The sequence below is a fragment of the Mustela erminea genome, chromosome 6 (assembly GCF_009829155.1).
Source record: "Mustela erminea isolate mMusErm1 chromosome 6, mMusErm1.Pri, whole genome shotgun sequence".
NCBI lineage: Eukaryota > Metazoa > Chordata > Mammalia > Carnivora > Mustelidae > Mustela > Mustela erminea.
In genome coordinates, this window is record NC_045619.1 from 128,440,233 (window position 1) to 128,468,205 (window position 27,973).

The 27,973-nt window shown below is 37.0% G+C and overlaps 2 protein-coding genes across 6 annotated transcripts in view; one reads left to right on the forward strand and one right to left on the reverse strand.

The window, feature by feature from the left end:
- ENKUR (enkurin, TRPC channel interacting protein) overlaps positions 1-9,907 on the reverse strand; it is a 23,879-nt gene extending 13,972 nt beyond the window's left edge. For 2 of the 3 annotated variants that reach the window (XM_032349648.1, XM_032349649.1), the window contains exons 1-2: positions 8,610-9,010; positions 1,165-1,310 (exon numbers count right to left, since the gene is read on the reverse strand). In XM_032349648.1, coding sequence (XP_032205539.1) covers positions 1,165-1,310; positions 8,610-8,686 — 223 coding nt within the window. In that variant the 5' untranslated portion in view covers positions 8,687-9,010. Of the gene's footprint in view, positions 1-1,164; positions 1,311-8,609; positions 9,011-9,647 lie in introns of those variants that run through there. The other variant, XM_032349650.1, reaches the window with a different exon arrangement.
- THNSL1 (threonine synthase like 1) lies at positions 9,148-20,728 on the forward strand. 3 transcript variants are annotated; one of them, XM_032349645.1, is made up of 3 exons: positions 9,148-9,289; positions 15,548-15,720; positions 16,937-20,728. In XM_032349645.1, exon 3 carries the CDS (start codon positions 16,983-16,985, stop codon positions 19,212-19,214), a length of 2,232 nt encoding a protein of 743 aa, XP_032205536.1. In that variant the 5' UTR covers positions 9,148-9,289; positions 15,548-15,720; positions 16,937-16,982; the 3' UTR covers positions 19,215-20,728. The 3 variants fall into 3 exon arrangements, with proteins under 3 accessions (XP_032205536.1, XP_032205535.1, XP_032205537.1); XM_032349644.1 differs by lacking the exon at positions 9,148-9,289 and adding an exon at positions 9,354-9,567; XM_032349646.1 differs by lacking the exon at positions 9,148-9,289 and adding an exon at positions 15,076-15,458.
- The last annotated feature ends 7,245 nt before the right edge of the window (positions 20,729-27,973 follow it).

A 27,973-nucleotide genomic window follows, 5' to 3' on the forward strand; every position in this document is an offset into this window, starting at 1 on the left:
GCATTATGGGTTATGAGGGAGGATTGTGGGATATAAAATATTGCCATAGGGAGAAGTAGTTCACTTTTGTCAAAAGGAACATCCTAGCTGGGCTTGAGATGTTGCATTATTTCCTTGATGCTAACTTTGTGAAAGAGAGAGACTAATTTCCCTCTTCTCTTTATTGTCCTAAAACATCAGGAAAGACAAAACCAGGATGGGAAGAAACTGCTTTCAGGCATACATACCTCTCCATTTTCCAGATAGCCCTCTCCCTACTATCTATATACTCTATGACCATGATTAATTACATAATTTGCAAGGCCTAGTTCAAGATGACAACATGGAGCTTCTTGATCAAAAATTAAGAATTTCAAGAGGGCAAAGGCAGAGCATTAAACCAAGCTTCTAAGCACAGGCCCTGTGTGACCGCACACATGCCCAAGAAGCTGGCTTTGTCTCCCAGTCGTTCATGATGGCACCCCCATTACACCGGCCTCATTTACTGTCCAAATGGTCTTAGAGATCTGGGAGAGTTAAAGCCCATGCCTGATAGTTGCTTCAACTGGTCTAACAGTTGCAATTCTCTTCTCTTGCAGAAAAGACCAGACGGATTTAGATGCCAGGCTATCTTCTTCTCACTAGAGTTTCAAACTCTTCTTATAATCGTTATTTGTTACTGAAATTGTCTGGCTAGGAACTAAGATGGTGAGGCCTGTGGGGCTGGAGGTGGGGCTTTATTGGATAGTCCAAGCTGTAGGTCAGATGCTTGCACATCAGAGGGAAAGTCTATTCTGGGGACGACTTAGTATTCTCCACCTTCTTTTTCCACTACATTTTCTACTTCTACTTTCTCCTAGAATGCCAGATTCTGTTAAATATGAAGTAAACTTCTCACCTATGAGCATTTAATATTCATTGGCAGTAAGATAATTCTAGTTAAATGATCTGTTAGCACATTTACCATTAAAAAGAATGATAAGGGGCACCTGGGTGGCTCAGTGGGTTAAGCCGCTGCCTTCGGCTCAGGTCATGATCCCAGGGTCCTGGGATCGAGCCCCGCATCGGGCTCTCTGCTCAGCCGCGAGCCTGCTTCCTCCTCTCTCTCTGTCTGCTTGTGATCTCTCTCTGTCGAATAAATAAGTAAAATCTAAAAAAAAAAAAAAAAAGAATGATAAAACCTACGAGGTGGTAGAGTTTTTTCCTTTGAATGTTTCTTCAGGAAATCCTTCGGAGAAGGTACTTCAACTTTTGGTGGTCCCATAGTCTTCATTGCAGTTTTATGTTTTTGCATGTCCTCTATTACAGATGTCTTAAAAATGGAACTGTACCTAAAGTTAAAAAAAAAAAAGTTGTAACATTTATATTTCCAGTAAAAGTGATCTCAAGTTTAAGTTGTACACTTTTAAATATATGTAAGTCTATATTCATTCAGAGACAGATGTAAAGTATAATTATCTGAGCCCTGTCTATCAAGCACCATTGATGGAATCTTTGAGAGGTGCCAGGGTCAAGATTATAGTATTTCGTTGTTAACATGTGAACATGTGATGTCACCTCTCCCTCTCCTGATATTGGTGAACCATGTTCTCATTCTCTCTGCTGATCAGTTTAGCTGGGCATTTATTTCACTGACCTTGTTGCTGTGTTTCTCTAACGTTCACATGTTTTACATTTTAATGATTTCCACACTTATCTTTGTTATTTCTCCTTATTCTGACTTAATTTGCCCTTTTTGTTTTAGTTTCTTAAGGGACATGTTTAGGTATTTGACTTTAAACTTACTAGTTTTCCAAAAGAAGTATTTAAAACTGTAGGATTCCCTCCAAGCACTGCTTGATAGCTGCATGCTTATTCTGTCCTTTAAATTCAGCTCAAAATACTTTTTTAATTCTCTTCTGATATCTTCTTTGACTTAAGAGTTTCTTTAGATGTGTTTTGTTTGGTTTCCAAATATTTGGGGATTTTCCAGATGTCTTTCTGATTTCTAATTAACTTGTTATGGTTAGAGAATGTATTTTGTACAATTTCAATCCTCTTAAACTTTCTGACCCTTGTATTATGGCACAAAGTATGGTCTCTCTTGGTAAATGTTCTATATACACTCAAAAAGAAAGTGTACTGGCTGTTGCTGGCTGGAATGTTCTATAAATATCAATCAGGTCAACCTGGTAGTGTTTTCAAGTGTTCTTTTAATTATGGAGAGATGTTGAAATCTCTGACTACAATTGTGGATTCGTTCTTCTTTTAGTTTTATCAATTGTTCCTTCATATATTTTAAAGCTCTGTTTGTAGGTTCATAACATTTAAAATTATTACATCTTCTTGAACTGACCACTTCATCATTATAAAGTCATGCTATTTATTCCTTTAAAACTCTGTAGTTTAATATCTACTCTATCTTATATTAATAAAACCACTTCAGCACTCCTTTGCTCTGTGGCAACACAGTGTTTTTCCATTCTTTGACTTTTTACTTATTTTGTGACTTTGTTTTTAAAGGTTTTTTTCCCCCCCATGGGGAACACAGAAATTTAATTCTTGCTAAAGAAATCTCTTTTATTTGTTTAGACCATTCATATCTGATGTAATTTTAAAAACACATTTGTTTAAATTTTCCATCTTGCTATTTATTTTCTACATACCCCTTTGTTCATTCTTCCTCTTTTTATTTTGTCTTATTTTTTACTTTTGTTTGATTTTGTTTTGTGGACTTTCTAAGGTTTTACAGTATACATGTTTAATTTACCAAAGTCTACCTTCAAGTAACATTATACCATGTCACATGCAGTATAAGAACCATACAAAAGAATATTTGCATTTACCCCCCACCTTTCTCCCACTGTTATATTTTACTTCAGTGTGTTATAAGACTCATAATTCATTGTGATTATTTTCCCTGTAAAAAGCTAGTTACATTTTAAATAAATTTAAAGAGAAAAAATAATTTCTAGTGTTTACCATATATTTCCCATTTCCGGTGTTCTTTATTTCATTGTGTAAATCCAAATTTCCAATTAATACTTACATGTGCATTAAGCACCTTGTAAGTTTTGTCTTCCATTGTTTCTGATGAGATATTTGCTATCTTTCTTTTTCTGTATGTGATGTTTCTTTTTCCTTTGGCTGCTTTTAAGGTTTTTCTCTATTTTACTGGTTCTAAGAAATTTGATTGTAATATCCGTTGGTATGGTCGTCTCCTCCACCTCCTCCTTCTCCTTTTTCTTCTTTCTGCTTGGGGCTCATTGTGATTCTTGTATTTGTGGATTTGGAAATTTCATTAACTTTGTCAAATTTTAGCCATTAATCAAATATGTTTTCTGTTTACTCATCTCTCTCCTCTCCTGCAAATCTAATTATACTTATGTCAGGCTGTTGGATGTTGTCTGCAACTCACTGATTCACTGTTTTCCTTTTCAGTTTTTTTCTTTTATTTTGTATTGTTCTATTACTATGTCTTCAAATTCAACAATATTTTCTTCAGTGTTTTAGCTACTGTTAATCCCATCCATTGGACCATTTTCATTTTAGAAGTGGTATCCTTTATGTCTAGAAGTTCAATTTTGGTCTTTTTTTTTGTTTTTTGTCTTTTTTTATCCTTCCATTTCTCTCTGTATCTTGCTCATGTTTTCCTCTATCTTTATGAATACATGGAGAATATTTAAAATAGTTTTAATGGTCTTGTCTACTAATTCTCTCATTAATACCATTTCTTTGTTTGTTTGTATTGACTAATTTTCTTTTGGTTATGCATTATATTTCTGGGTCCAGAAGAGCTTTGAGTCTAGTTCTAATTTGGCTCCAATACTGAAGCAATATACTTTTGAGTGCACTACTCAATGCCCTATGCCTTAGGAGGTGTTTCCACTTTGGCTGGTGGGAACTCGAACTTTATCTGACTCTACTACCTTCCGTTAGTTATTTCTCTGGCCTCCATAGTTTCATTGCATACATGTACTGTCAACCAAGACTTCATAAAAATCTTCTTGCATATTTCTACACACACACTCTCTCTCTCTCTCTTCAGTTCTCTCCTTTCTGGTACTTTGTTTCTCAGTGCTGTGAATTCTACATGCCTTGATTTCCCCAGACTCTGAACTTTGTCTCCTTTAACTCAAGGAACTGCTGGATTGTGTTTAAATTCTTCTTCCCTGGACTTTGGCCTGGAAACTCTCTAAGAAGATTGTTGGGCAATTGTGAGGCTTGTCTCTCTTCTCTTAGGGATGACTGCTTTGTGCTGCCTATTATCCATTGTCTGAAAACTATTGTTTTACAGTTTTTCCCCCCTAGTGTTTTAGTTGTTCAAGGTGAGAGGGTAAATTCCATATTTGATTGGAAGCAGAAGTTCAGCTATACCACTTTTAACAACTTATTCTCTTCTTACTTAATGTTGATAAATTTGTTTGGAGAAACATTGAATTATTTCTTGCTTTTAAAGGCCTTTCCTCAATCTTGAATTCAATGGCTAGGGATTAATTATGGTATAAACTGAATGAGTTTATTAGATACCTTTAGAAAATAATGTTCAATCCAAACTTGTGCCTTAAATTTCATTGCAAGTTGGAAATGGCAGATATTACCTCTTGATTAATAAAATTACTTTCCTTGTAGTAAGAAAAGAGTGTGTATACTCTCAGCTCTTTTTAATTTTCAATCTTGTGATTTAGTACATTATTTTGTGAGCTGAAATCTTGCCTGTTTGTTACACAAAACAATACACATTATGCTATTTGAGTAATTTTTTACTTTTCCAAATTACAAAAATAGAAAAAAAGATGGAAACTAATATAATATACTTTTCCTCTATCTCTTCAATCCATTTTCCAAATAAGTTGAGTTTTCTATATTTCTATTTATGTATGAAATATAACTTGATTTTTAAAACTTAACGTGATCTCTTTCTATATTTGGACATGTAAAGTTTCTTTTCTTTACAAGAGATGAAAAGTAGCATTATTATTATGGAAATATGCAAAGACTGGACAGCCAAATTAAAAATCTGAATAACAATTTCTAACACTAGTTATAAAACTCTGAGACCATATATTGGAACACTGGGTATTTTAACATAGACTTTCATTATGCTGAAAGCAAAGACTTTAGAGGTGCCTGGGTGGCTCAGTGTGTTGAGCCTCTGCCTTCGGCTCAGGTCATGGTCTCAGGTTCCTGAGACTGAGCCCCACGTCGGACCTCTCTGCCCAGCAGGAACCTGCTTCCCTCTCTCTCTCTCTGCCTGCCTCTCTGCATACTTGTGATCTCTCTGTCAAATAAATAAATAAAATCTTTTAAAAAAATAAAAGCAAAGACTTTGGAATATTTTTGACATTCTTTGGAATATAAGTTCATTTTAAAGGACTACTGCTTTCTCCAAATGAATTATTGGCTACAAATTGTCAGCAAAGTAGATAAGAATCTCAGGAGAAAATGACTCTGTCATCCTAGATTTCATAATAGCCAAGATTGCTTAGCAAAGTTAGATACATAACTAGACTTTAAACAAAGAAATGTTGCAAAGCCTCAGAAGATGTAGATTCAACAGTATGGAAATTGAATAAAATGAAGGATAGTCCAAAGAGAATGAGGAACTCTGAAAATGAAATTCTAACTACGTGTCATAGTTAACATCAATGAAAACCAGAAGGCCTTGAAAAAACAGCCAACTATTAGGTGCTTATACATTAAATATTCCTATTTTTAAAAACCATGCATCAATGGTGAGTCTGACATCAATTTTGGAAAGCATCTAAAAATCTGTAGAGAAGTAATGACTAAATGAGCAATATGGAGTTTCATTTCACTGAAATGAACATCATTTTAAAAAAAGATTATGTGACTCATAAACCAGTCAAGTACCTTAGAAATAATATACATCTTTATGTTAGCAAAGCCTCTTATCTTTACTGATAAGGTAGAGACATAGGAATTGATTAATGGATGCATATGGATGACTGATTATACCCTCAAAACCAGGATTGTTGTTAGCCTAAAAAAGAGGGGTCTAGTAGCCTACTAAAGTGCCAAGTACTTGTCCTGTTCAATGGCAGATGGGAGATATAAAAGACATACTTACTAGATTTGCAAATGTCACAGAGCTGGGAAGGATGGTTGAGAGAATATACGAAAGACTCAAAGTTCAAAACGGTGTCCATAGATAACAATGAATTTAGATCAAAAACAATCAGTTACATTAATTATAGTATGGTAGAGACCGACCTTAGTCATAATTCATGTGGAAATTTCAATGTGAGGCAATGATAGGGAAATGAATGTCAAAATGTTAATGAGTATATTAATAAAAGTGTTGTGCTGCAAGGGAAGAGATAATGGTACCATGGGCTGTCCAGTACATACATGGAATATTATCTTAAATAAAAGGGAAAGACAGAATGATGGGAGACATCAAGTAACTGGAGCCATCAATAGAAGGGTGACAAATTTGGTGAGTATCCTGGAAACCATCTCATGCATCACGAGCAACTGAAATTTTGAAAATGGATTCATGGCTTCCCATTGACTTTAACACTGTTATATCTTGAGTTCCAGCTCATTAAGCTCAACTAAAAGAGGATGCCCTTCACCCCATTTTCATTACATGTATCCATTTCCTAAGTTCTCATTTAGTTATCTGCATCTCTCATTAGGGTTTCCAATAATATATGATTTTATTGTTAGTCCAAATGTTAATGTTTATACTGTAGTGTCCCAAGGAGACTGTAACGTCTGAGGTGTGGGAGATCACAATGCAGTCAGTTTTTGAGGGATGCACCTCTTTGTGAAAGCTGGACAATCATCTTGCTAATCTTGCAAAGAGCTGCAGTGAGCTTTTTTTGAAGCTGAATTTGTAACTCAGTAAAGCAAATAAGTCTTGTAGGTTAATACATTTCTTTTTAATGATTAATTCTTACTATTAGTAAGGGGATTGGGTCAGTGCAAATAGTGTGGTGAGAGGAAGGTGTTGAGTGTGTTATGTTCTGTTTTTAATATATTGGTAGTTTATATATTGGTGGTTTTATTTATTGGTGGTCTAATTAACAAATTAAAACCTTTTCAGGGTCATTGTAGTGTAGGTTGTTCTGGATAGTCTCACTCTAACAAACAGAGTTCTTTGGCACCACATTTGGATGCCTTCTATTCCCTTCACCTGAGTTCCTTTTTCCTACTTATTCCTTCAGAGTCAACCATAGAGTTTGTGCTGTCACTTCCAACATTTGCCAAGACATTCTCCAAGAGCAATGTTATACACATAATAGGGCCTCAGTTATTGCTTGCCAAGTGAATAAAGATTGTGCCTATGAAATTTCTTGAAAAAATTACTTAGATATAGTAAAGGCCCATCTTTTTAATTTACCAGTGAACAAAACACATATCTAATAAAATTTCTTAACGTTCAAATTCAGTACTGTATAGAAAATACAACCTACCAGTGGTTACAGAAAGGAGGAGATTTATCTAGTACAACATACAGGAATTTTTGACCAAAAATTCATTCAGCAATAGTTAATTTGCATCCTCCTCATAAACTCTGCAACTCCATCACATTTTACTTTACATTCCTCTTTCCGTGCTCAATTTGATTTCGAGAAGCTAAAGGAAAATAATACAGGTACTACTCTTGTTAAAACTAGATACTCGGGCTTGAAATGGAAGGATTTGCCCACTTGATGATGTTATGCACCCCAAGTAATTACTCAAAGGAAACTTAAGAGATTATGTGGATCATTTAGTTCGTTTTACATGTCAGAAAACAAATGAAAATTTATTCATTATTCCCAAACCAATGGGTTTCAGAGCATGCTTTTTAGCCTACTGCTCTTTCGATGTGGTTTTGACCTGCATCAGCAAAAGAACAAAAGGTAAAAAAACAGCAAATATTTCAAGTCCTAGGGGGAATAAGATTTTCTCCACTAGCTACGTTCTTTCCTCCCCATAGATTTACATAAGTTCTAAACCCCTACACAGGAGAGTAACTGAGATATTTACTTTGGGGTTAACTTTTTGAAATAATGGGAAAATTAAGGGGTCCTAATACCTAGGTAAAAATTATAACTCAATTACGTATTTTGGAGCCTCCACCCATCTACTCTTCCTTCTATCCAGCTATCCGATCTGGAAAAGAACTTAAAAGCTTTTCTGTTTTGTTTTACCAATCGAAAAACTGAGCTTCAGAAACAAGTAAGAATTTATACTTGACAATCATCTCAGAAACAAGTAACTACTATCCCTTTAGAGAGGAAGCGGTAGTGTAGAGAGAAATAAAACAACGAACTCCTGAAACCAAGTAACAAGTATCCTAGCAGAGGATAATATAAATGATTTTTTTCTTTTCAACAGCAACAAGAAATTTTACGTCATTTTATATCTACGTCATGTACGAACAATTAGAAAATTACAAAACAATTACATATTGTATTAATAGGTGTCCAGGGTAATAAAATGGCCCTCTGTGAATTGTGAGATGTGAAATACCTAGATTTTGCAGCCACTTCCTTATGAAGATGACATCAGAGACTACTTCACTGAGACAGAAATTTATGTTATTTTTCAACGTCATATGATGCTCAGTTAATCCTGAAATGGCATAATTATTCCCTATTCTTGTTTCAGGTGATAATCGTTGCTTACCCACATACCTAGGAGGCTGGGGAGGCTCCTTCCAGTCAATGGGTATGAGGTTATAAATGCTTTCAGAAAAGCAAGTTGTATCCATGGCCACCAAAATGACTGCTTAAAAATATTTTTTCTCACTATACCAATCTCTCTCTCTCTTTCTTCACTGTTACCCTTTCCTTTCCTACTTTTGTCTTCTCACAGAACTAAGGTTTCTCTCTTTCACCTAACTCCCCTTTGACCTCTTCTTAGCAGCTCTCTCTTGAGAAGAAAACAGCCCTTCTAATTCTCGCAGTGTTGCTTAGCGTTGTTGACGGCGTGGTTGCCTTGGAAACAGTTGCTAGGCTACGGGGAAGTGGAAGGCAGCACGGTGAACTACGTTTCCTCTCTTCCCCCTGCAGTTTTTCTGCTGGAGTTCAATATGGAAATCACTGTTTATTTGTGCCTTTGGGAATAATAAGTTGAATGGCATCCTCCTAAAAACATCGCGCGTTTCTATCTTTGCATATTTGGAGAGACACATAGACCCCACGAGAGACAGTACGGAAGTGCCGCGGGGACGCACGCGTCACACAATAAGGCTCTTGTGCGCAAGCGCCAATCCTGGGGGAGGCGGGGCGAGCCGCTGAGGCCTCCCTGACGCTAGGACTCTGTGGAGAGCTGGACCGGGTGAGGAGGAGCCTGAGGAGCACGGAGGATTCTGGTAGGTGGAGCGGGGACTGAGAGTCACGTGGCCGGTGTGGGGTTGCTCGGCGCGTGGGTGTGGCTGCGGGCGCGCAGGCCTTCACTGACGCAGGCGCAGTGGCCGGGACGCGGGGTTGGGGGCGGGTCAGGCCTAGGGAATGCTTTGGCCCGGGGCTGTGGGTGAGCGTGGGTGAGCCCCTGAGGTGTAGCCCTGCGTCCTGAGGCGGCACTGGCGGCTCCTGGACGCTCCTCCCCAATTTCTTTCCTTTACCCCGTCTTCCCAGTGTGATTTTCTGGGTGAGTGATTTGAGGAGAAAGAACGGGTAAACTGTAGAAAACGGTCCGTTCCCATTGCATGCCTTTCCCCCACCTCGTTCCTGCCCGCCCGCTGCTCCGTTGTCATCTCAACCGTGTCTGCGCTCATTTCCCCGCTGCTTCTGCCCCGAGCTGTCGGGAGCTCGCCGCGCGGCCCCGCTCGCCACCTGTGGGAGTGCGCGCCCACGCACGCCCCCGCCGTCCGCCGGGTCCGCCCCGTGCACCTGTCGCGCCGCGGTCCTCCCCTCGCCCTCCTCCCCTCGCCCTCACTCGTTCTCGGGTTCTCCGCTCTCAGCCCCGTGTTCCTCGTGGTCAGGCCCCTCCTCTTAGCTCTTTATCCACAGACATGTGGCCTTGAGGCTTTTTAAATAAGCAGCCGAAACTAGGAGAAACCTCTTAAAGGGACCCCTGGATTTGGGTCCGTGTTTATGGTGTCCTTTTCTGAAAATTGCCTTCTCGGAAGCGGTTTTGTTCCGTTTTGAACCGTCTGCTCGTCCCCTGTGCCAATTTATGCACGTATGGCCGCCGAAAGCCTTTGCCCCATCCCGAGTCTCTAAAAGACATTTTGGCAATATTTGGGAAAGAGGAATTGGCCCAAACGAGCCTTACAGAGGCCACTGCCCAAAGGGGATAGAGGTGGTTTAAGATAAAAACCAACACCAGCTTTGGTCGTTTCACTGCCAGGGTGCTCCGTGGAGAGAGAAAAACAGTAGGATGGCTTCATTAACCTTTTAGCTTCTACTTAAAAGGCTGTGCAGAATGTGAGGGTCCTTACCATCTGGGGCTCTTAGCCAATGTCATTAAATAAGAATAAATTTAGTTTTTTCTTAACCAGTTGGTAAGATTTTTATTTTTATCCCAGACTTTGAGCATTTTATTTCAGATGAATGGCACGTTGGAGATGGTGTTCCTGGTCTTCACATCAGATCTTACTTTTCAAAACATTTTTTAATGTATATACCACTTTGGGGTTTTCCTTCCCCTTTTGACTAGTTTGTGTTTTGGGGGAGGTAATTTGTTTTTGCTTAACATGTATAGAGGAAGATTTTCTTTATACATGCCAAGATTTGAACTAAGGACTCATAATGATAATACCGTTTACCTAGTGGGTGGTCATTGGCCAAAGCTTATACATATTCTCATGAAGAATAAACATTTTGGGACGTTTCATATTAATCAGTTCCTAAAAGAGCCAGGAAGGGCAAAGCATGATTTCTCCAATTAGTAAGTCCCAACCAACCTCAGCTGGTCTTGACTTTATGGCGTTACTGAATACAGTAATTTCACTGTTGTCAGTATATTTATTGTGGTTTTAAAAATACCAATTTATGATCTCCTCCCTATGGTAAATTTAGTTTCCAGTCATGATGAAGTTGTTAAATCATTTAGAAAGGAACTTTTTCCCTTAGATACCTGATCTATAATTCTGCTTGCCTTTTGAAAGCATGTTTACAAAAATATATTTCTAATTTTTATAATTCCCTCAAAATGACAGTACTATTCAAGGAAATGTCTATGTCCAGTATGCCCACAGGGAATTAGTATTGGTATACTGACAGAGATCACGAACTTTTTCTGTAAAGGGCTTGGCAATAAATATTTTAGGCCTTTGCAGGCCAAATGGTTTTGGTCAAAACTGCTCAGCTCTACTGTTGTGGATCAAGAGCAGCCAAAGACAATACAGAACAGATGAACAAATAAATAAGCAAAGTTGTGTTCTCATGAAACTTAATTTACAAAAAGGGTGGTTATGATTTTGCACAGATTTGGCCTGTGGTTTTGCACAGACCCCTGCTATAAATGGTTGTACATACAAGTTAGAGTTTTTTGCTTGGGATTAATTCTAATTTACTTAGATGAATAAAATGAGATTAGGTAGGAATAGTAAAAAGACAACTAGGAGGAAAACTAACCCTGAATAAGAGATATTCTTTATAATGTATTTTTAAGTTAGAGAATTAAAAAGGGTACTTAAAAAGTCTTTTGAATTAAATACTCAAGACCATTAGGAGGATCTCTAATAGCAAAAGGCGAGCAACAGGAAAGACTTAATCAGCTTTGACACTAAGATAGGGGCAAAGATGAGTGATAAACTTGGAAACTCTACCTTTGATTGTAAGATCCCTCTGATTACAACAGGACACTGGAGTGTGTGGTTCCTCTTCACATAGCTGACTGACCAAAAGGCGTGTTGAGAAGATTTTTGCTTAATAGTCCAGAGCAGCAGAACTTTACCTCCCCCTGGTTAGTTTATGTCCTAGGAAATTTGCACTTTTTATTATGTATTGGAAAACAATATATCGCTGTCAAAATAGTCATTTTTAAGAATTTTTAAAAATATATCAGCAAATCTTCATAAGATAATGGACTAGATTTAGTCATTCTTCTGAGAAATTTAGATTGCATTAATATAGGGTGACAAGCATAATCATGGCATAAATATTTTCAGAAGTTCAGTGAACCACAGCCAGTTCTCATCATGAAATAATTTTTAAATAGTATGTTGCAAATATTTTAAATGGATGACATGCTAAATCATCCTGACTAAATAGGATTTGGATAATTTCCCAAAGGAATCGGAAACTAGGTAATTTTATAATGGAAATCTTCTGGACCATTTTGGAAGTAAACTTTGATAGTAGGTATGACTTTAGATGATTAGCAATCATCTAGTGGTGTCCTTAAGAAAACATCACTGTAAATAAGTTGTTGAAAATTAATAGGAATTTCTGGTTTAAAAATGTAAGTTTATTAGCAGTCATAGGAAATAATTTAAAAGTGACTTAAAAAGTGATTTCTGTACTTTTTTTTTCTTGAATTCATTATTCAGTTTTGATCAGCTTCCCAAAGTAAAATTGTTAAATTTTGTACCATGAGATCAAAGAGTGCTTGAATTCTTTTGTACATGTGGACATTCTGGTTTTGTTTTTTTTAATTTTTGCTGTGAAACTGACAACCTCTTCATTTATCTGTTAGAAAGACAAGTGTCTATTATGTCTAAAAAGTATCCATTGCAGTTAGGGAATCAAAAAACCCCACTATAAGTGATCAGTAGGAAAACCTATTTAAAAAGCATTAGTGTATAATGGAGTTGTGCAGATCTTCCAACCTCTGAGGAATTAGAGAGTATGACTAAAATGTTTTCATGAAGAACTTGACTCTGCAAAAAATAGTTGAGAACATCGATACAGTAAAACCTGAGTACTTTATGGCCAAGACATTTGGTCTTGAAGTACTGTTTTTGTTTTCTGACTCCTGTGGTTGACTTCCACTTAATTTGAAAAGGTTTTGTCCTTTGGCTGAGGAAAAATTGCTTATTCATGACCACTAGACTAAAATACATACTAAAATATAAGTAAATGAAAAAGCTTAATAACATGGCTTTGAATCGTAAAGGAAAATGGTATGCAGTTGATGCTCACTTTTCAGAAGTTCCATATTTGTGAATTCTACTCACTAAAATTTATTTATTTATTTATAGGCCCAAATTAATACTTGCAGAACTTGTGCATTCATTCATGGACGCACACACACCGGTGGGGAAAAATAGGAGTCTCCTGATGTATGTGCTCTAAAATGTGGTCAAGCAGGATGGTGCTCTGCCTTGCTGTTTCAGCTCAGATACTGTAAACAAGTGTCCTTCTCCCATTCTCATTAGTGCCACACTTCTCACATTTTTGTGCCTCTGGTTGGTGGCTTTGTTTTTTAAAATGGCCTAGGTTGTTGACTAGGTGCTGCCTAGTGTTCCTAAGGTAATAAGGCTATAATATGCCTTACAGATAGAATCTGTGTTAGATAAGCTTCATTCAGGCATAAGTTAGAGTGCTCTTGGCTGTTCAATGGTGAGTTAATTACTAATATAATATGATGCAAAAAATATAAAATGACTTTAAAGAGAAACACATAAAACAAGCCTATGTATTGATCAGTTGGTAAAAAATGTGACCTGAGGCTCACAGAAAACTAATCCTGTATTTCCCCTAGGAGTAATGGGAATATTCACTGTTCACTAGTTCAGTATTCATGATGACTTTATAGAACATAACACCATGAGGGGCGCCTCTGTGGTTCCATGGGTTAAAGCCTCTGCCTTAGGCTCAGGTCACGATCCCAGGGTCCTGGGATCAAGTCCCACATCGGGCTCCTTGCTCCACAGGAACACCTGCCTCTCCCTCTGCCTCTGCCGGCCACTCTGCCTGCCTGACTCTCTCTGTCCCTCTGACAAATAAATAAGTAAAATCTTTTTTAAAAAAATTTTAAAAAAAGAATATAATACCATGTATAATGGGAATTAAGTGTATTACCTCCTAAGTAAAGACTTAGTTTCTAGATGAAAGTTACATATGCAGATACTATTCCATCTTGTCTTTTGGTTTGCTTACAGTGGATGTTGAAGCCTTAAAATTAATTTGTGGCTAAAATGTTATGAAACAAAATTTAGTATGTTACTTAAAGTAGAATTCATCTTTATTTTTCTTAAAAAATGGCAATATTTGTTACATATTATAGCCCTTTAACAACTAAATTCTATTTTCAGGAAGATTTTGTAAAATGATACACTAAATTAAATTAAACTGTCATAATTTTCTATTTCTAATTCATACAAAAGAAAGGAAAACTAAGATTATAAAAGATAAGGCAAACAATGCATAATGTTTGTGTTACAGTCTTCTGCTTTTAATGGAATTGATGGTAAACATTGTAGCAACCAACACAAAGTGAAAAAGATCAGTTAAAAAATTCAATGTCCAGAAAAACCAACCAGCTGTTTAGGTAATACTACAATTATCGCTAATACAGACAGTAGAAAGGTATGCACTGGGAACTAAAAAAGAGCACACACTCCTGAATAGCATGTGAATCACGTGTTTTTTAGAAAGTGTTCCCCTTCCTCCAAGAAAACTAGCTGGTATTAAAGTACTATACTAGAATATAGTTTAATAAAAGACATTACTGTTATGGTTCAAGTGTATACTTCTCTGATCCTTGGTTTATGGCAGGGAAAGAATTAGACTGTATATAGCAAAACAGTTCTTGATTCATGGTAAGTACCCATATTTTTCTGAAGGCTTATAAACTAACCAAATCATGAAAAAATACACCTAGCCTTGAGTCTAGATATTCTGATTCAATTTAAATGTTTTTGGTCCATTGTCATTGAGTGATAATAATATAACTATATATGAGAATACTCTTATGCGCCAACCACTTTGATATGTGTTTTGAATTTATTATAAACTCAATTAAATAGGGATATTTGTGTTTAGCAGACACTTTCTTTGTGCTTTTTTATGGTAAATATTATTACATACAAATCATGTAGTGACTCAGATAAAACAACCTACAAGAGGGGCGCCTGGGCAGCCCAGTGAGTTAAGCCTCTGCCTTCGGCTCAGGTCATGATCTCAGGGTCCTGGGATCAAGCCCCGCATCAGGCTCTCTGCTCATCAGGGAACCTGCTTCCCCCTCTCCCTGCCTGCTGCTCTGCCTACTTGTGATCTCTCTCTGTCAGATAAATAAATAAAATCTTAAAAAAAAACCAAAAAACCTACAAGAGTAATTCACCCATTTCATAGCTTTAGTCCACTGATTTAAATTTTTCTCTCATCACTAAACGTCCAGTTAAGTAATTAAAATTTCAGGTGTCATTGTGAGAGATTTTATATTTGCTCTTATTTGGTTATATTACTGTCTTTCATATTGCTTGGTGGAAGAAGCTCCTTCAATACTGTTTAATGAAATTTCTTTTCCATTATAAGACACAGATGTTAAAAAAAACAGTATATCTTAATCTATCTTAATCTTTTAATAGTAGATTTGGAGAAACATGAAAAGGGTCAATTCATTCTTTCTCTAGACTTTAAATCTTTCAGGTGGGTATTTTAATAATAGAACAGTCTATGTGTGGAATTTTGTAACATTGTATGCGGTAATGATTAATTTGAAAATTTTTCTGTTGTAGACACCATTCTTTGCAAAGATTGACTTTGCCTCAGCATCAAAAAACTCTTCATCAGAGATTGGTTCCTGTGTGTCATATGGTTTACAAGTCAGTGGGAATTAAGCACAGCACATACAAGCTGAAAAGCCAGAAAGGGAAATGTATTCCTTCTCTTGACAGTTCTAATCTAACTTGTAAGTTAAATTTAGTGTTAGTTTTAAAATGGTTTAAATGTTTAATTATAGAACACAGTAGCACAGATAGAGTAGTCATTGAAAGTTTTCGGAATGTGTTTGAGCATACCATCTGATATTTAACATGGCTTAGTTGCAGAACATGTGAAAAGCTCCACTACATGTCTGTGGAGTTCCTTTAGTCAATTTGAATGAACATTGCAACAGTTACTAAATTGCATTTTATGTATGACTAAGACTTTGACTTGCCTGGCATAGTTTGTGTTTTAATGGTGAGTACATTTCCAAAGACAGGTATTTGAGCAATATGGGGGAATTGCAGAGGTTCTTTGGAGGTCAGAATAATTATTTCCTCTCATCATTGGAAACCTTTTTGAGTTTGTTTTTTTTTTTAATTGCTGTCACTGTAGAGTTTGGCATTTGCATTACATGTCTCCACTGATAATGTTTAGAGGACAGAAACAAAAGTGACAGTTTCATGCAGATAAGGCTATAGACATGTAACCTTTGACTTTGTTGTTGATTATCAGTTTTCTTAACTATTTGCATAATATTCTACCTTTCATTTTAGATTTTTTTAAAAAGGCCTTCAATATGAAATATATCTAAGGATGATCCCTTACAGTATGCTTATAAAAGGCACATGAGAAAGAAAATGCCATACCTTCTCCCTATAGTTTAAAAAGTTATTTAAGCATCTTATAAGCAAACATTCTACTTTCCTGTTGTGAATTTTATGAGAAATTTCTGAGTAGCATGATAGTCTGTCAGCATGTTAGTAAAACTAAAAGAAATTAAATATAAGAAATATTGTTCAGCTTTTATGAATTGTAAGTAAATAGCATTCCAAATAATCCTTGCATGGGTTATAAACCAAGAAACAATTTTCATTATGGGAAAAGAAATACTAATCTGATTTGTATGGTTTTTTTTAAAAAAGCATCTATGATATGGCATTTTCTGAATAAAGCATGCTTTATAGTTGCAATTTTTTAATGTTTTGATTATTCGGGCTTGAGATTGAAAAGATTATTAAAAGGATAATATGTAACATATGAGAATTTGGGTTTGAATACTTTAAAAAATATCCCATACATATGAAAGATTTCTGAACAGTTTATGTACCATGGACGTGGTTATTTTTAGTCCTATTTGGGATTTTAAGTTTGTTGAAATTAGTAACCAAATGTCTTTTTTGTTTTTATGTTTTGAAAAGGGCTAAAGCCAGTTTTTAGGTTAACTTGGGCAGAAAAGTGAAGAGAATGCTGCACTTTAACCGATGTCCGCATCTGAAACAAATAGCCCAGAAATGTTTTTCTAGAATACATGTTAGAACGGATAAACATGTGCAGCTGTTTCTTTCAAGAACCTTTGCACTTGCAGAATTCAGGAAGTCGTGGCACTCAACCCACTCTCTTGTTGGAGACAAAAATATTATCCTGATGGGACCGCCTGGCGCTGGGAAAACAACAGTAGGCAGAATAATAGGTCAGAAACTAGGTTGTTGTGTCATAGATGTGGATGATGATATCCTTGAAAAAACCTGGAATATGAGTGTGTCTGAAAAATTACAGGATGTTGGTAACGAGCAATTTTTAGAAGAGGAAGGAAAAGCCGTGTTAAACTTCTCTACATCTGGAAGTGTGATTTCCCTTACGGGGTCCAATCCAATGCACGATGCTAGCATGTGGCATCTGAAGAAAAATGGGATAATTGTATACCTGGATGTACCTCTGATAGATATAGTCAGCCGCTTAAAATTAATGAAAATCGATAGGATTGTAGGTCAGGATGCTGGAACACCTATGAAAGACTTACTGAAGTTTAGAAGACAATATTATAAGAAGTGGTATGACACCCGGGTTTTCTGTGAAAGTGGGGCTTCCCCAGAGGAGGTCGCCGACAAAGTGCTCTGTGCAGTCAAACGGTACCAAGATGTGGACTCAGAAACGTTCGTTTCCACGAGACACATTTGGCCCAAAGACAATGAACGGAAGGTTTCAACAAAATTCTTCAGCGAAGCAGTGATCGAGGGGTTAGCTTCTGATGGTGGACTCTTTGTCCCTGAGAAAGAGTTTCCGAAATTAAGCTGCGGGGAGTGGAAAAGCCTCGTAGGAGCCACCTACATAGAAAGGGCCCAGATCCTTCTGGAAAAGTGTATCCACCCCGCTGACGTACCTGCCGCCAGACTGGGAGAAATGATCGAGGCTGCTTATGGGGAAAACTTCGCCTGCTCAAAAATTGCCCCCGTCAGGCACCTCTCAGGCAACCAGTTCATCCTGGAGTTGTTTCACGGACCCACAGGGTCATTTAAAGATTTGTCTTTGCAGCTCATGCCTCATCTTTTTGCACACTGTATTCCGCCAAGTTGCAACTATATGATCCTTGTAGCTACTTCCGGAGACACCGGGAGCGCGGTCTTAAACGGTTTTAGCCGTATTAGTAAGAATGATAAGCGAAGAATAGCTGTGGCCACATTTTTTCCCGAGAACGGTGTAAGTGACTTTCAGAAAGCACAAATAATTGGCAGTCAGAAAGAAAATGGATGGGCAGTGGGCGTCAAGTCCAATTTCGATTTTTGCCAGACAGCCGTCAAAGGAATTTTTAGAGATTCTGATTTTACTGGCTTTCTTATTATGGAATATGGAACAGTCTTAAGTTCAGCTAATTCCATAAACTGGGGCCGACTGCTTCCCCAAGTAGTTTATCATGCTTCTGCATATCTTGATCTTGTTAGCCAAGGATTTATTTCCTTTGGAAGCCCGGTCGATGTCTGTATTCCCACAGGAAACTTCGGTAACATTTTAGCGGCAGTGTATGCCAAAATGATGGGAATCCCTATTCGCAAATTTATTTGTGCCTCTAATCAGAACCACGTTTTGACCGATTTTATAAAAACAGGACACTACGATCTAAGGGAAAGAAAATTAACACAAACCTTTTCACCAGCAATCGATATTCTTAAAGCTTCAAACCTGGAACGACATTTGCACTTGATGGCTGATAAAGACGGCGAGTTAATGACAAAATTATTTAATCAGCTCGAAGAGCAGCATCACTTCCAGATAGAGAAGATGCTGGTGGACAGACTGCAGCAGGATTTTGTCGCTGACTGGTGCTCCGAGGGAGAGTGCCTGGCAGCCATCCGTTCCACCTACAACACTTCAGGGTATATTCTGGACCCACACACTGCTGTTGCAAAAGTGGTTGCAGACAGGATGCAAGACAAAACTTGCCCAGTGATCGTCTCATCGACGGCTCATTACTTGAAGTTTGCACCTGCTATCATGCAGGCTTTAAAGATTAAAGAAATCAACCAGGCTTCATCAAGTCAGCTTTATTTACTGAGTTCCTACAATGCGTTGCCTCCGCCGCATGAAGCCTTATTAGAGAGAATGAAACAGCAAGAGAAGATGGAGTACCAGGTCTGTGCAGCGGATGTCAATGTCCTGAAGAATCAGGTGGAAAAACTGATACAAAATCAATTTGTATAACGATGTTTTGAGTAAAAAATTTTTTTTTTCCTGGTGATAGGCGTGCAAAAATAAATCCCAGACATTGATCTGCAGTACAATAGCATTTTCATTTTTCAGTAAATATATCTACATGAAGATCCATTATCTTTTGGAATTTCAAGTAACCTGATCTCTGTAACTGAACATTGTACCCGCACATGCTCCTTGGAACCTTATAATCTGGAAGTCAAAATGGTAGCATAGTGCATGGATCTTTGTGTTGGGCTGTGTTTTGCCCTCGTGAGGGATTTATCAGTTTTCACGTCCTCATCCCTACTTTGAAATGGATCAGAATGTCTGGTATTCAACTTGGCAATTAGAATATTTAAGCATAGTTGTTAAGGAATACATCTGTAACCATTACTGGTTTTCTATTGACTAGAAAGATGATTTATCATTCAAATGGCTATCTTGTATGGAAGAAGAAGTAAGTTCATCTAAGACAGGGCCAGTGTTTTTACCTCTCTTCCAAGTCCCATTGTGGACTACAACTAATTATACGCGTCCTGCACCATCCAAATTAGATAAGTGCTCTGTTCTTTGGATGGTTGTACTTAGGGTGATGTATTTTGAAAATCAAGACACATAATTTAAATCTAGGATATAATCATCAACATAACTACTTAGTGGTGGATATAGAAGTAAAATTATCTATTTCATGAGAAAAGTTTTCCAAAATTCAGAGTACTTCAATAGTCTTAAGTATATTTATAGTATAGGTAGCAGTTTTTCTATATTATTTGGAGTCCATTCCTGTGTAATTTGTCTGTGGTCTCTCTCTTCGATGAACATTGTCTTTTTTGGCAACTGAAGTCACACAAAATTGAAAACACACATATCTATCTAGCTTTTCTTTCCTTGTAGTAATACTAATTTTAACCATGATTTACCTTTGTGAATTTACTGGATATTTTTTTTCTGAATTAAAGATTGTTACTCAGAGGATTTTTAATGTAATGGACTACCCTCAACCACAAGATGGCATTCCTAACATAATTTGTCTTTGCTGATAATATCCTGCTTCATTTTCTAGTTCATTTTCATATTCATGGAAATCCATGGAACTACCTCCATGAAGAAACATACTAAAAGTTGTAAAGAAAAAATTTTAATGGTTTAATGAGCAGAAACAATTGGTTTAAAAAATACTAAAAATCAAACTGATTTTGTGTTAACATTGGATGTGGTTTGGCTTCTCCAAAGTAAGTTCTAAAACCAAAAATTGAAAACCAGAAGCAGGGACAAGAAAATCATGGAGGATTCAATTCAGTTATTCCTGTGTTCTTGGTTTTTTTTTTTTTTCCTTTTACTTTTAAGAGTATCTGTTTAAGTAGATGACATATTTTAAAAATGGAACAATGAACAGCTAAATGTTTACTGTAAGAGACTGCACTATTTTTCTGAGAGGGGGAGCACAGTGCTAAAAAAAAAAAAGTTATTTCTGTCTCAAGAACTGTAGCTAGGGAAACCACACACACAATAATGAAGCCATGTACAATATGAAAGAGTTACTGTAAGATAGTTTATGAGCAAGTACAAAACGAGTGATAGTTAAGTTCTGTAAGGATTAAAAAGGGAAGGAAAAGATGGCCGTGGAATAAAACCGGTTTCACAAAGGACGTAGAACCTGAGGTGAAGCCTTGAAGGATGGGGAGATTTTCTAGGTGAAAAGAAAGGGAAACATGTTTTAGACAGAGGCCAGGGAATCATAGAAGGTGAGCCCAAGGGAGCACCTGCATTTATCTGTGGTCAGTTGTTACGTCTCACTGCCCCCAACTGTCACTTGATACCCTCATTTCCTCTCAAAGCCAGCTCTGCCTTTCCCCTCTCAGCCTCACTGAGGAGGAGCGAGCCACCACATCTGGTGAACTTCGTTTCCGTCATCAACTGTGTGCATCTGTGCCCATTATCCGTAGCTGTCTCTGTTGCCCTCTGCCTGAATGAGTTGTGCTGCTGCTCCTTTCACAGGCAGACAAACCTTCACGTGTGCTGTTACTTCAGCCTCTCCCCTCTGCTGGAACCTTTCTGTCTTTCAGATGCTCTCTTCATGTCTTCAACAAGAGCAAAACAAAATCTCTGAAAACGTTCACATTTCTTCCCATCTACTCTTTTATTCCTTTATCCTGAAGATCAGTGCTTTTCAAAGAGTTGTCTATACCGTCACCATTTTCGTGCCTCCTTTTCTCCAGTGTGGAAAGTATGTGTACAGTGTAAGGAGGAGTAATAAAACAAACACCCGTGTACTCACCACCTTGCTCTAAGAGTAGAACGTTACTCACATCTCTGATAGCCACGCTCTCTCCTCTTGATCATGTGCACTTCTCTCCCCCCGAGGTAACCACGGTCCTAAATTTTCATCATTCTCCTTTTTGTTTTTGTTTTGTTTTGCTTTTTTTATTTTTTATAAACATATAATGTATTTTTATCCCCAGGGGTACAGGTCTGTGAATCGCCAGGTTTACACAGTTCACAGCACTCACCATAGCACAGACCCTCCGGGAGACATCTCCTTTGTTTTTATAATTTTCTTTATTGCTTAGTTTTGCCTCTTTTTGAATCTTATGTAAGTGGAGTCACACTGTATATTTTTCCATGACACTATATTTTGCTCAAAACCGTTAAAATCCATCCATGAGGATGAGTGGAGCCACAGTTCATTAATTTATTATTATTATATGTATATAATATTACAGTGTATGGATGCTACAGTTATAAGTTAGTGGACATCTAGGTTTGCTACAGTTATAAGTTAGTGGACATCTAGGTTGTCTCATTTTTATCTGTTCTATGCAGTAGCTGTACTGTTTTGTAAAATTTGTGTTGAAGACTAGTGAATATGGACTTTGGAACATTTGTGCTTCTTTCCGATGTGTAAAAATAGGTTTCGTATCTTGGCATTATTAAAAAAAAAACCTGTGCTTTGTCTATGAAATGAAAAAATGTTAGTTATTAAATTTCAGGCTATCATTATCTAGCTTTAACTATCTTTTAGAAATTACTTGATAATGTCATAAATATAGCAAATTTAAGATTTTTGAGAAAAATTAGATTTTAAAATTATATATTCATGGAAATGCTAAAATAGGCTTCCATCAAAGTAGATGGTGGAAAGCAATAAATTGTTTTGTATGAGGTTTTTGTTGGATTGTAATAACAATTCACTTTGAATACCAATCACTTATGGCAAATACTGTTTCAATCCATTAAATAATTTATAAACCTTTCATAATTCAAACTACTTAATGTCAGTTTTCTTAAAAAGGCTATTTTCCTGTGAACCGCAAACCCATAAAAACATAAATAGTACAGTTTTTGTCCCAATCCAGGAAATTGAAATAAAATCTGCATATGAAATAGGTAATTTGTGTGGGCCTCTGTGTGCACTCCAACTATTAAAATCATACATTTTATCTCTTCAGACTTTAAAAACAAAATAGGCTCTTTTAAAATCAAAGTTAGCATAAGCTCCTCTGATTCAAGACAGGAGAGTCAACCAAGAAAGTCACCAGCGTCAAGCAAAAGGGACCCATTAGACACAAGAAACCAAGTCAACATAATGTCTAGCAATATTCTCATCAATTGGCAATATTTTCACTACCGCTCTCCAGCAAAAAGTTGAGTTTGCTTCCTACAGAAGGGCGCATTAGTCAATTTGGCTATTTTTGTTTTCACACTCTTACCTCTTTCTGAGATCGCAAAGACTTTCTTCATCTAAGTGGCGATGGTAATTGTATGGAGTCACTGCATTGAAGTTACTTGTACAGATGTGACACGAAGTTTATTGCTATAGACTTTATTGAGAGTTTAGTGGTCTATGAAACACAGACTTGCTAATGGCAGGTTGAATTTCATTCATGAATATTAGAAGAGTTTATAACGTAAATTACTTAAATCCTCAATGAATTGTTTTAAGTAAATTCTCATATTTGGTGAGTGAGTCCTAAAATTAGTCAATTTAATATTCTCCCATAGAAGGAATGATGGTATCCTTGCAAGGCTTTTTAAACAAATGCTTTGTTACTATTTCTCAAAATGGAAACTTTAAAATCAATATTCTAGAGCTCGTGAGTAATGCCGAAAAAAAGAGAAGAGCCTCCAGGAGCCATTTTGAACAGAAGTTAATTTTTTTGACTAAAAGGTATATTCTTGGCACTCTTTATGGTGCAAATATTAACACATGTTAATTTTTAGCTAATTTTATCTCAGAGAAACCAGGCTTTTTGTATTCGTGGTAACATTAAAATCTAATCTAATTTTGTGCAACAATAGGTTTTCTTTGAAGCCATGTAAAAAATACTGTTTGGGGTGTACTTGATAGCATATGCCCCAGACTGGCAATTCATGTGCTTGTATGTCATTTTCCTTAAAATTTGAAGAGTTCTATGCTTCAAAATATTTTGTTTTGTGCACAGCACTCATCTCATGTTCTTACTGAATAAGTAGTATTATGGAAAATTTTTCTTTTTATTTTAGTTCTTTGAGATGTGAATATTCTGTCCTGTTACCCAAGATCTCTGTCTGCTCTTTCATCAAATAAAAAGGAGACTTATCTGGTAGGACCTGAAGTTAATATAAGGTTTGATTTTGATTTGAGTTCCAAAAAATGTTATGTCTAGTACATCTGTTTTTCCTTCATCTGTCTCAAAATTGGATTCACATTTCTTTTACCTAATTTTAATTACTGCCAGTCTCTGTTAAAATATTGATTATAAACATTGGTAAGCTGCGTAATAATTAAGAATAGTGTTCATAGAATTAGGGACTGAGGAAAGAGAAGGCTAAATAAGCTGGCCTTGGACTTGTAAGTGATGGGGTGTGGGTGGTGATATTAGCTGGCAAGAGGAAGTTTCTGATCTCCATAGGTTATGGGGGTGTCAGTACAGATCTATGAACTCTTTGGGAGAGGGGAATTCATCTTCGAATTTCTTTTGTAGTCACAGTGTAGTGATTACCAAAATGCTTACCAAAAGATACTGTATCTTCCTCAAATTTGGTCTTTTCTGGACACTTGATTTCCGTTTGCCTCGGTTTTTCTATATGTTGTGGATGGAGAATACTTAAAACTTGCCTCACTCTTCGGAAAGCAGTGATCATTGACATTAGTCAATAACTAAGTCCTCTTTGTAATCAAATTGCTATATAAATAACTTCTGTGTAAGTTGGACTGTTCTGTAGTGAGTTGGGAACTAATTCCTCAGATGAGAGTATATGCCCTTGATCAGGAATGCTAGAATGAAATGAATGAAAATGGTGGTCTACTAAATTCAGAATGTAGGTGGTGTATCACTAGGGCAGCAGATTTAAAACTATAATGTACATCAGAATGAACTGTGGGTCCTTGTTAAAAATATTGGTTCCCCAGGTTCAACCTTGGGTTCCAGCTCATTAAGTCAGGAGTGGGACCCAGAAACTCAGGTATTGTTTTTAATTACTTATAATTATGGCAAAATGCACATAACATAAATTTACCATGTTAGCCATTTTTAAGTGCACAGTTCAGTACTGTTACTCACAATGTATATTCACGTGTGCAACCTGTCTCCAGAACTCTTTGCAGCCTGCAAAGCTGAAACTCTATACACATTAAAAAGCTCCCCATTTCCCCTCCCTGCATGCCAGGCCCTGGCAACCACCATTCTCCTTTCTCTTCCTGGGGGTTCGACTACTCCAGTTGTATCATATAAGTGGAATCATAGAGGATTTGTGTTTTGTGACTGGCGTATTTCACTTAGCACAATGTCCTCAAGTTTCCATCTGTGTTGTACCACTTTTTTTTTTTTTAAGATTTTATTTATTTATTTGACAGAGACACAGTGGGAACACAAGCAGGGGGAGTGGGAGAGGAAGAAGCAGGCTTCCTGTAGAACGGGGAGCCTGATGTGGGACTCGATCCCAGGACCCTGGGATCATGACCTGAGCCAAAGGCTAGACACTTAAGGACTGAGGCACTCAGGCACCCTGTGTTGTGCCACCTTTTGTTTATCCATTCATTCACTGATGGTCACTTACATTGCCTCCACATCTTGGCTGTTGTAGATACGGCTGCTGTAAACATGGATGTAAAAATATCTTTCAAAACACCACTTTCGGGGCGCCTGGGTGGCTCAGTGGGTTAAAGCCTCTGCCTTCGGCTCAGGTCATGATCCCAGGGTCCTGGGATTGAGCCCCACGTCGGGCTCTCTGCTCAGTGGGGAGCCTGCTTCCTCCTCCTCTCTCTCTGCCTGCCTCTCTGCCTACTTGTAATCTCTGCCTGTCAAATAAATAAATAAAATCTTAAAAAAAAAAAAAACCACCTCTTTCAATTCTTTCTATTTTTATTTCCAGAAGTGGAGTTACTAGATCATATAATTCTATTTATGTGATTTTTTGAAGAACTGCCATACTGTTTCTCATAGCTGCTGCTCATTTTCTATTCCAACCAGTGGGAGCTTGTATGATTTTTAAATTGTGTTTTTAAAAGACAAAGCTACACATATACTTAGTTTTAAAAGTCAGTTTGGAAAATAGGAGGAGATGGCAGACTTTTGTCCTGAAGAACCATCTCGAGCCTGAGATTTAAGCTGCTTTTATGTTAGGAAAGGGAGTGAGTAGGAGGGAGTGGGAGGCAAAACGCGACTCATGTCAGCAGACGTCGAAGAAGGTTGAGTAACTTACCTGTCCTTAGTCAGTTGCTCTTTGCATACAGGAATCTGATCATGTCATACAGGAATCTGATCATGTCATTCCTGTTAATCTTAAACAGCACAGTCATTTCTGTACATATCTCTTTATCTCCCCAGGTGAGGTAGATTTTGGGTAAAGAAGCAGTTTCTGGAAATTTTAGCTATAAGATGCCTACGTACAGGGCTAAGCAGAAGTTTCGAAGGTATAGGTCATAGCAGCTAGGGAAATAGAAGCAACATGAGGCCAGACATGCTATGTTTTTCCCATAATAGCATATTAATCCTGCTTTAAGGAAACTTGTTTTAATTTTCTTTAACCCTTTCTTCCCGAATTTATTTGTCCATTGAAAGAAAACCTGTAAATATTTTGCAGGACACACTACAAAAGAAATGCTGGAATAGGTGAATATAGGCAGAGGACTTTGGAGAGGTTTCATGGTCATAAAGTGTTGCCTCTACACAATTTTTTTTTTTAAAGTAAGGAAGCAATTTAATCCAACCTATTTGAGAATGAAATAAAAACTAGACAAAAATGAGAGTACAACATAAAATTTTTAGGGTGCAGGTACAGTGGAATTTAGATATGTATGGCCTGCAGTGCTTTCGGTATGTACGCACATATATGTGTATGTGTGTATGTATTTGTGTGTATGTGTATAAAAGCTAGAAAAGAAACCTAATAAACCTACCCAAAGATTTAAGAATTAAGGAAAATATGGGGAACCTGGGTGGCTCAAGTGGGTTAAAGCCTCTGCCTTCGGCTCAGGTCATGATCCCAGCCAGGGTCCTGGGATCAAGCCCCGCATCGGGCTCTCTGCTCAGCAGGGAACCTGCTTCCCTTCCTCTCTCTCTGCCTGCCTTTCTGCCTACTTGTGATCTCTGTCTTTCAAATAAATAAATAAAATCTTAAAAAAAAATTTAAGGAAAATATCAATCAACACTTGTGATTGAATTACATGCCTTCATTAATCATGACCATAGGTTGGCTGTGAATGTAAGAGTTAGACAAAAATTAACTAAAGAATTCTGTGGGGTCGCCTGGGTGGCTCAGTGGGTTAAAGCCTCTGCCTTTAGCTCAGGTCATGATCTCAGGGTCCTAGAATCGAGCCCCGCATCGGGCTCTCTGCTGAGCAGGGAGCCTGCTTCCTCCTCTTTCTCTGCCTGCTTCTCTGCCTACCTGTGATCTCTGTCTGTCAAATTAAAAAATCTTTAAAAAAAAAAAAAAGAATTCTGTGAAAATCAGTTGGGAGTATTGTATGTTTTATTATTAGTAGTAATTTTGCTGTACATTGTTTAATCAGTAGAAGTCATAATAAACGTATACACAAACACACTTTTTCAGAGAGTCTTTTACTGCTATCACACTGCATATCTGGCAAAGACATTAGTTTTCGATACGGGATTATGAAGCTGTTCATTTTAGCACAACACAGTTTTCTAATAGAACATAAAATATGTGCAAGAAAATAGCATTTCTACTGGGTCGAGTGGTATAACTAAGTGATTTAATTCTCTGGTTTGACAACGTTGAGGATTTTTGAATTTTAGAAGGCTCAGGTCAAGTAGCAGTTTTCAAAAAATTATTTTCCTTGTTCTTGATAGTGCTTCTTTTCTTTCCAACATCCAAGCATATTATCTCTCCAATCTGCCTGAGATTTTAAATATAATTGGTTGACATAATATTTAAATAACTGCCAAATCAATACAGGTCATTACCAGAAAATACATCATTTCTTGTAAATTCCACATCTGTGTAATTTCTTCTCTAGTAAAACAATGTAACTTAATCCTAAAAGATCCTAATAGCTTATTTTTTCACAGAATTCTGTATATTTTCCAGAAAAAGAGTCATCTGGTCAAGAGGTACCCCTTTTTCTTTTCAATGTTGTAGCCTACTATGAAGAAATACAGATCATCTTTCTCTTGAGAAAAGTTGAATCGAACAATATTTTACTGGCAGCAGAAAGAAGGAAAATATTAGTTTAAATCAGGTCAAGAGCATAAAATTTCTACTGGTCAAAAGAAATACCAAAATGAAATAAAATTTTAGGACAAAAATAATCAAAGCTAAAATAT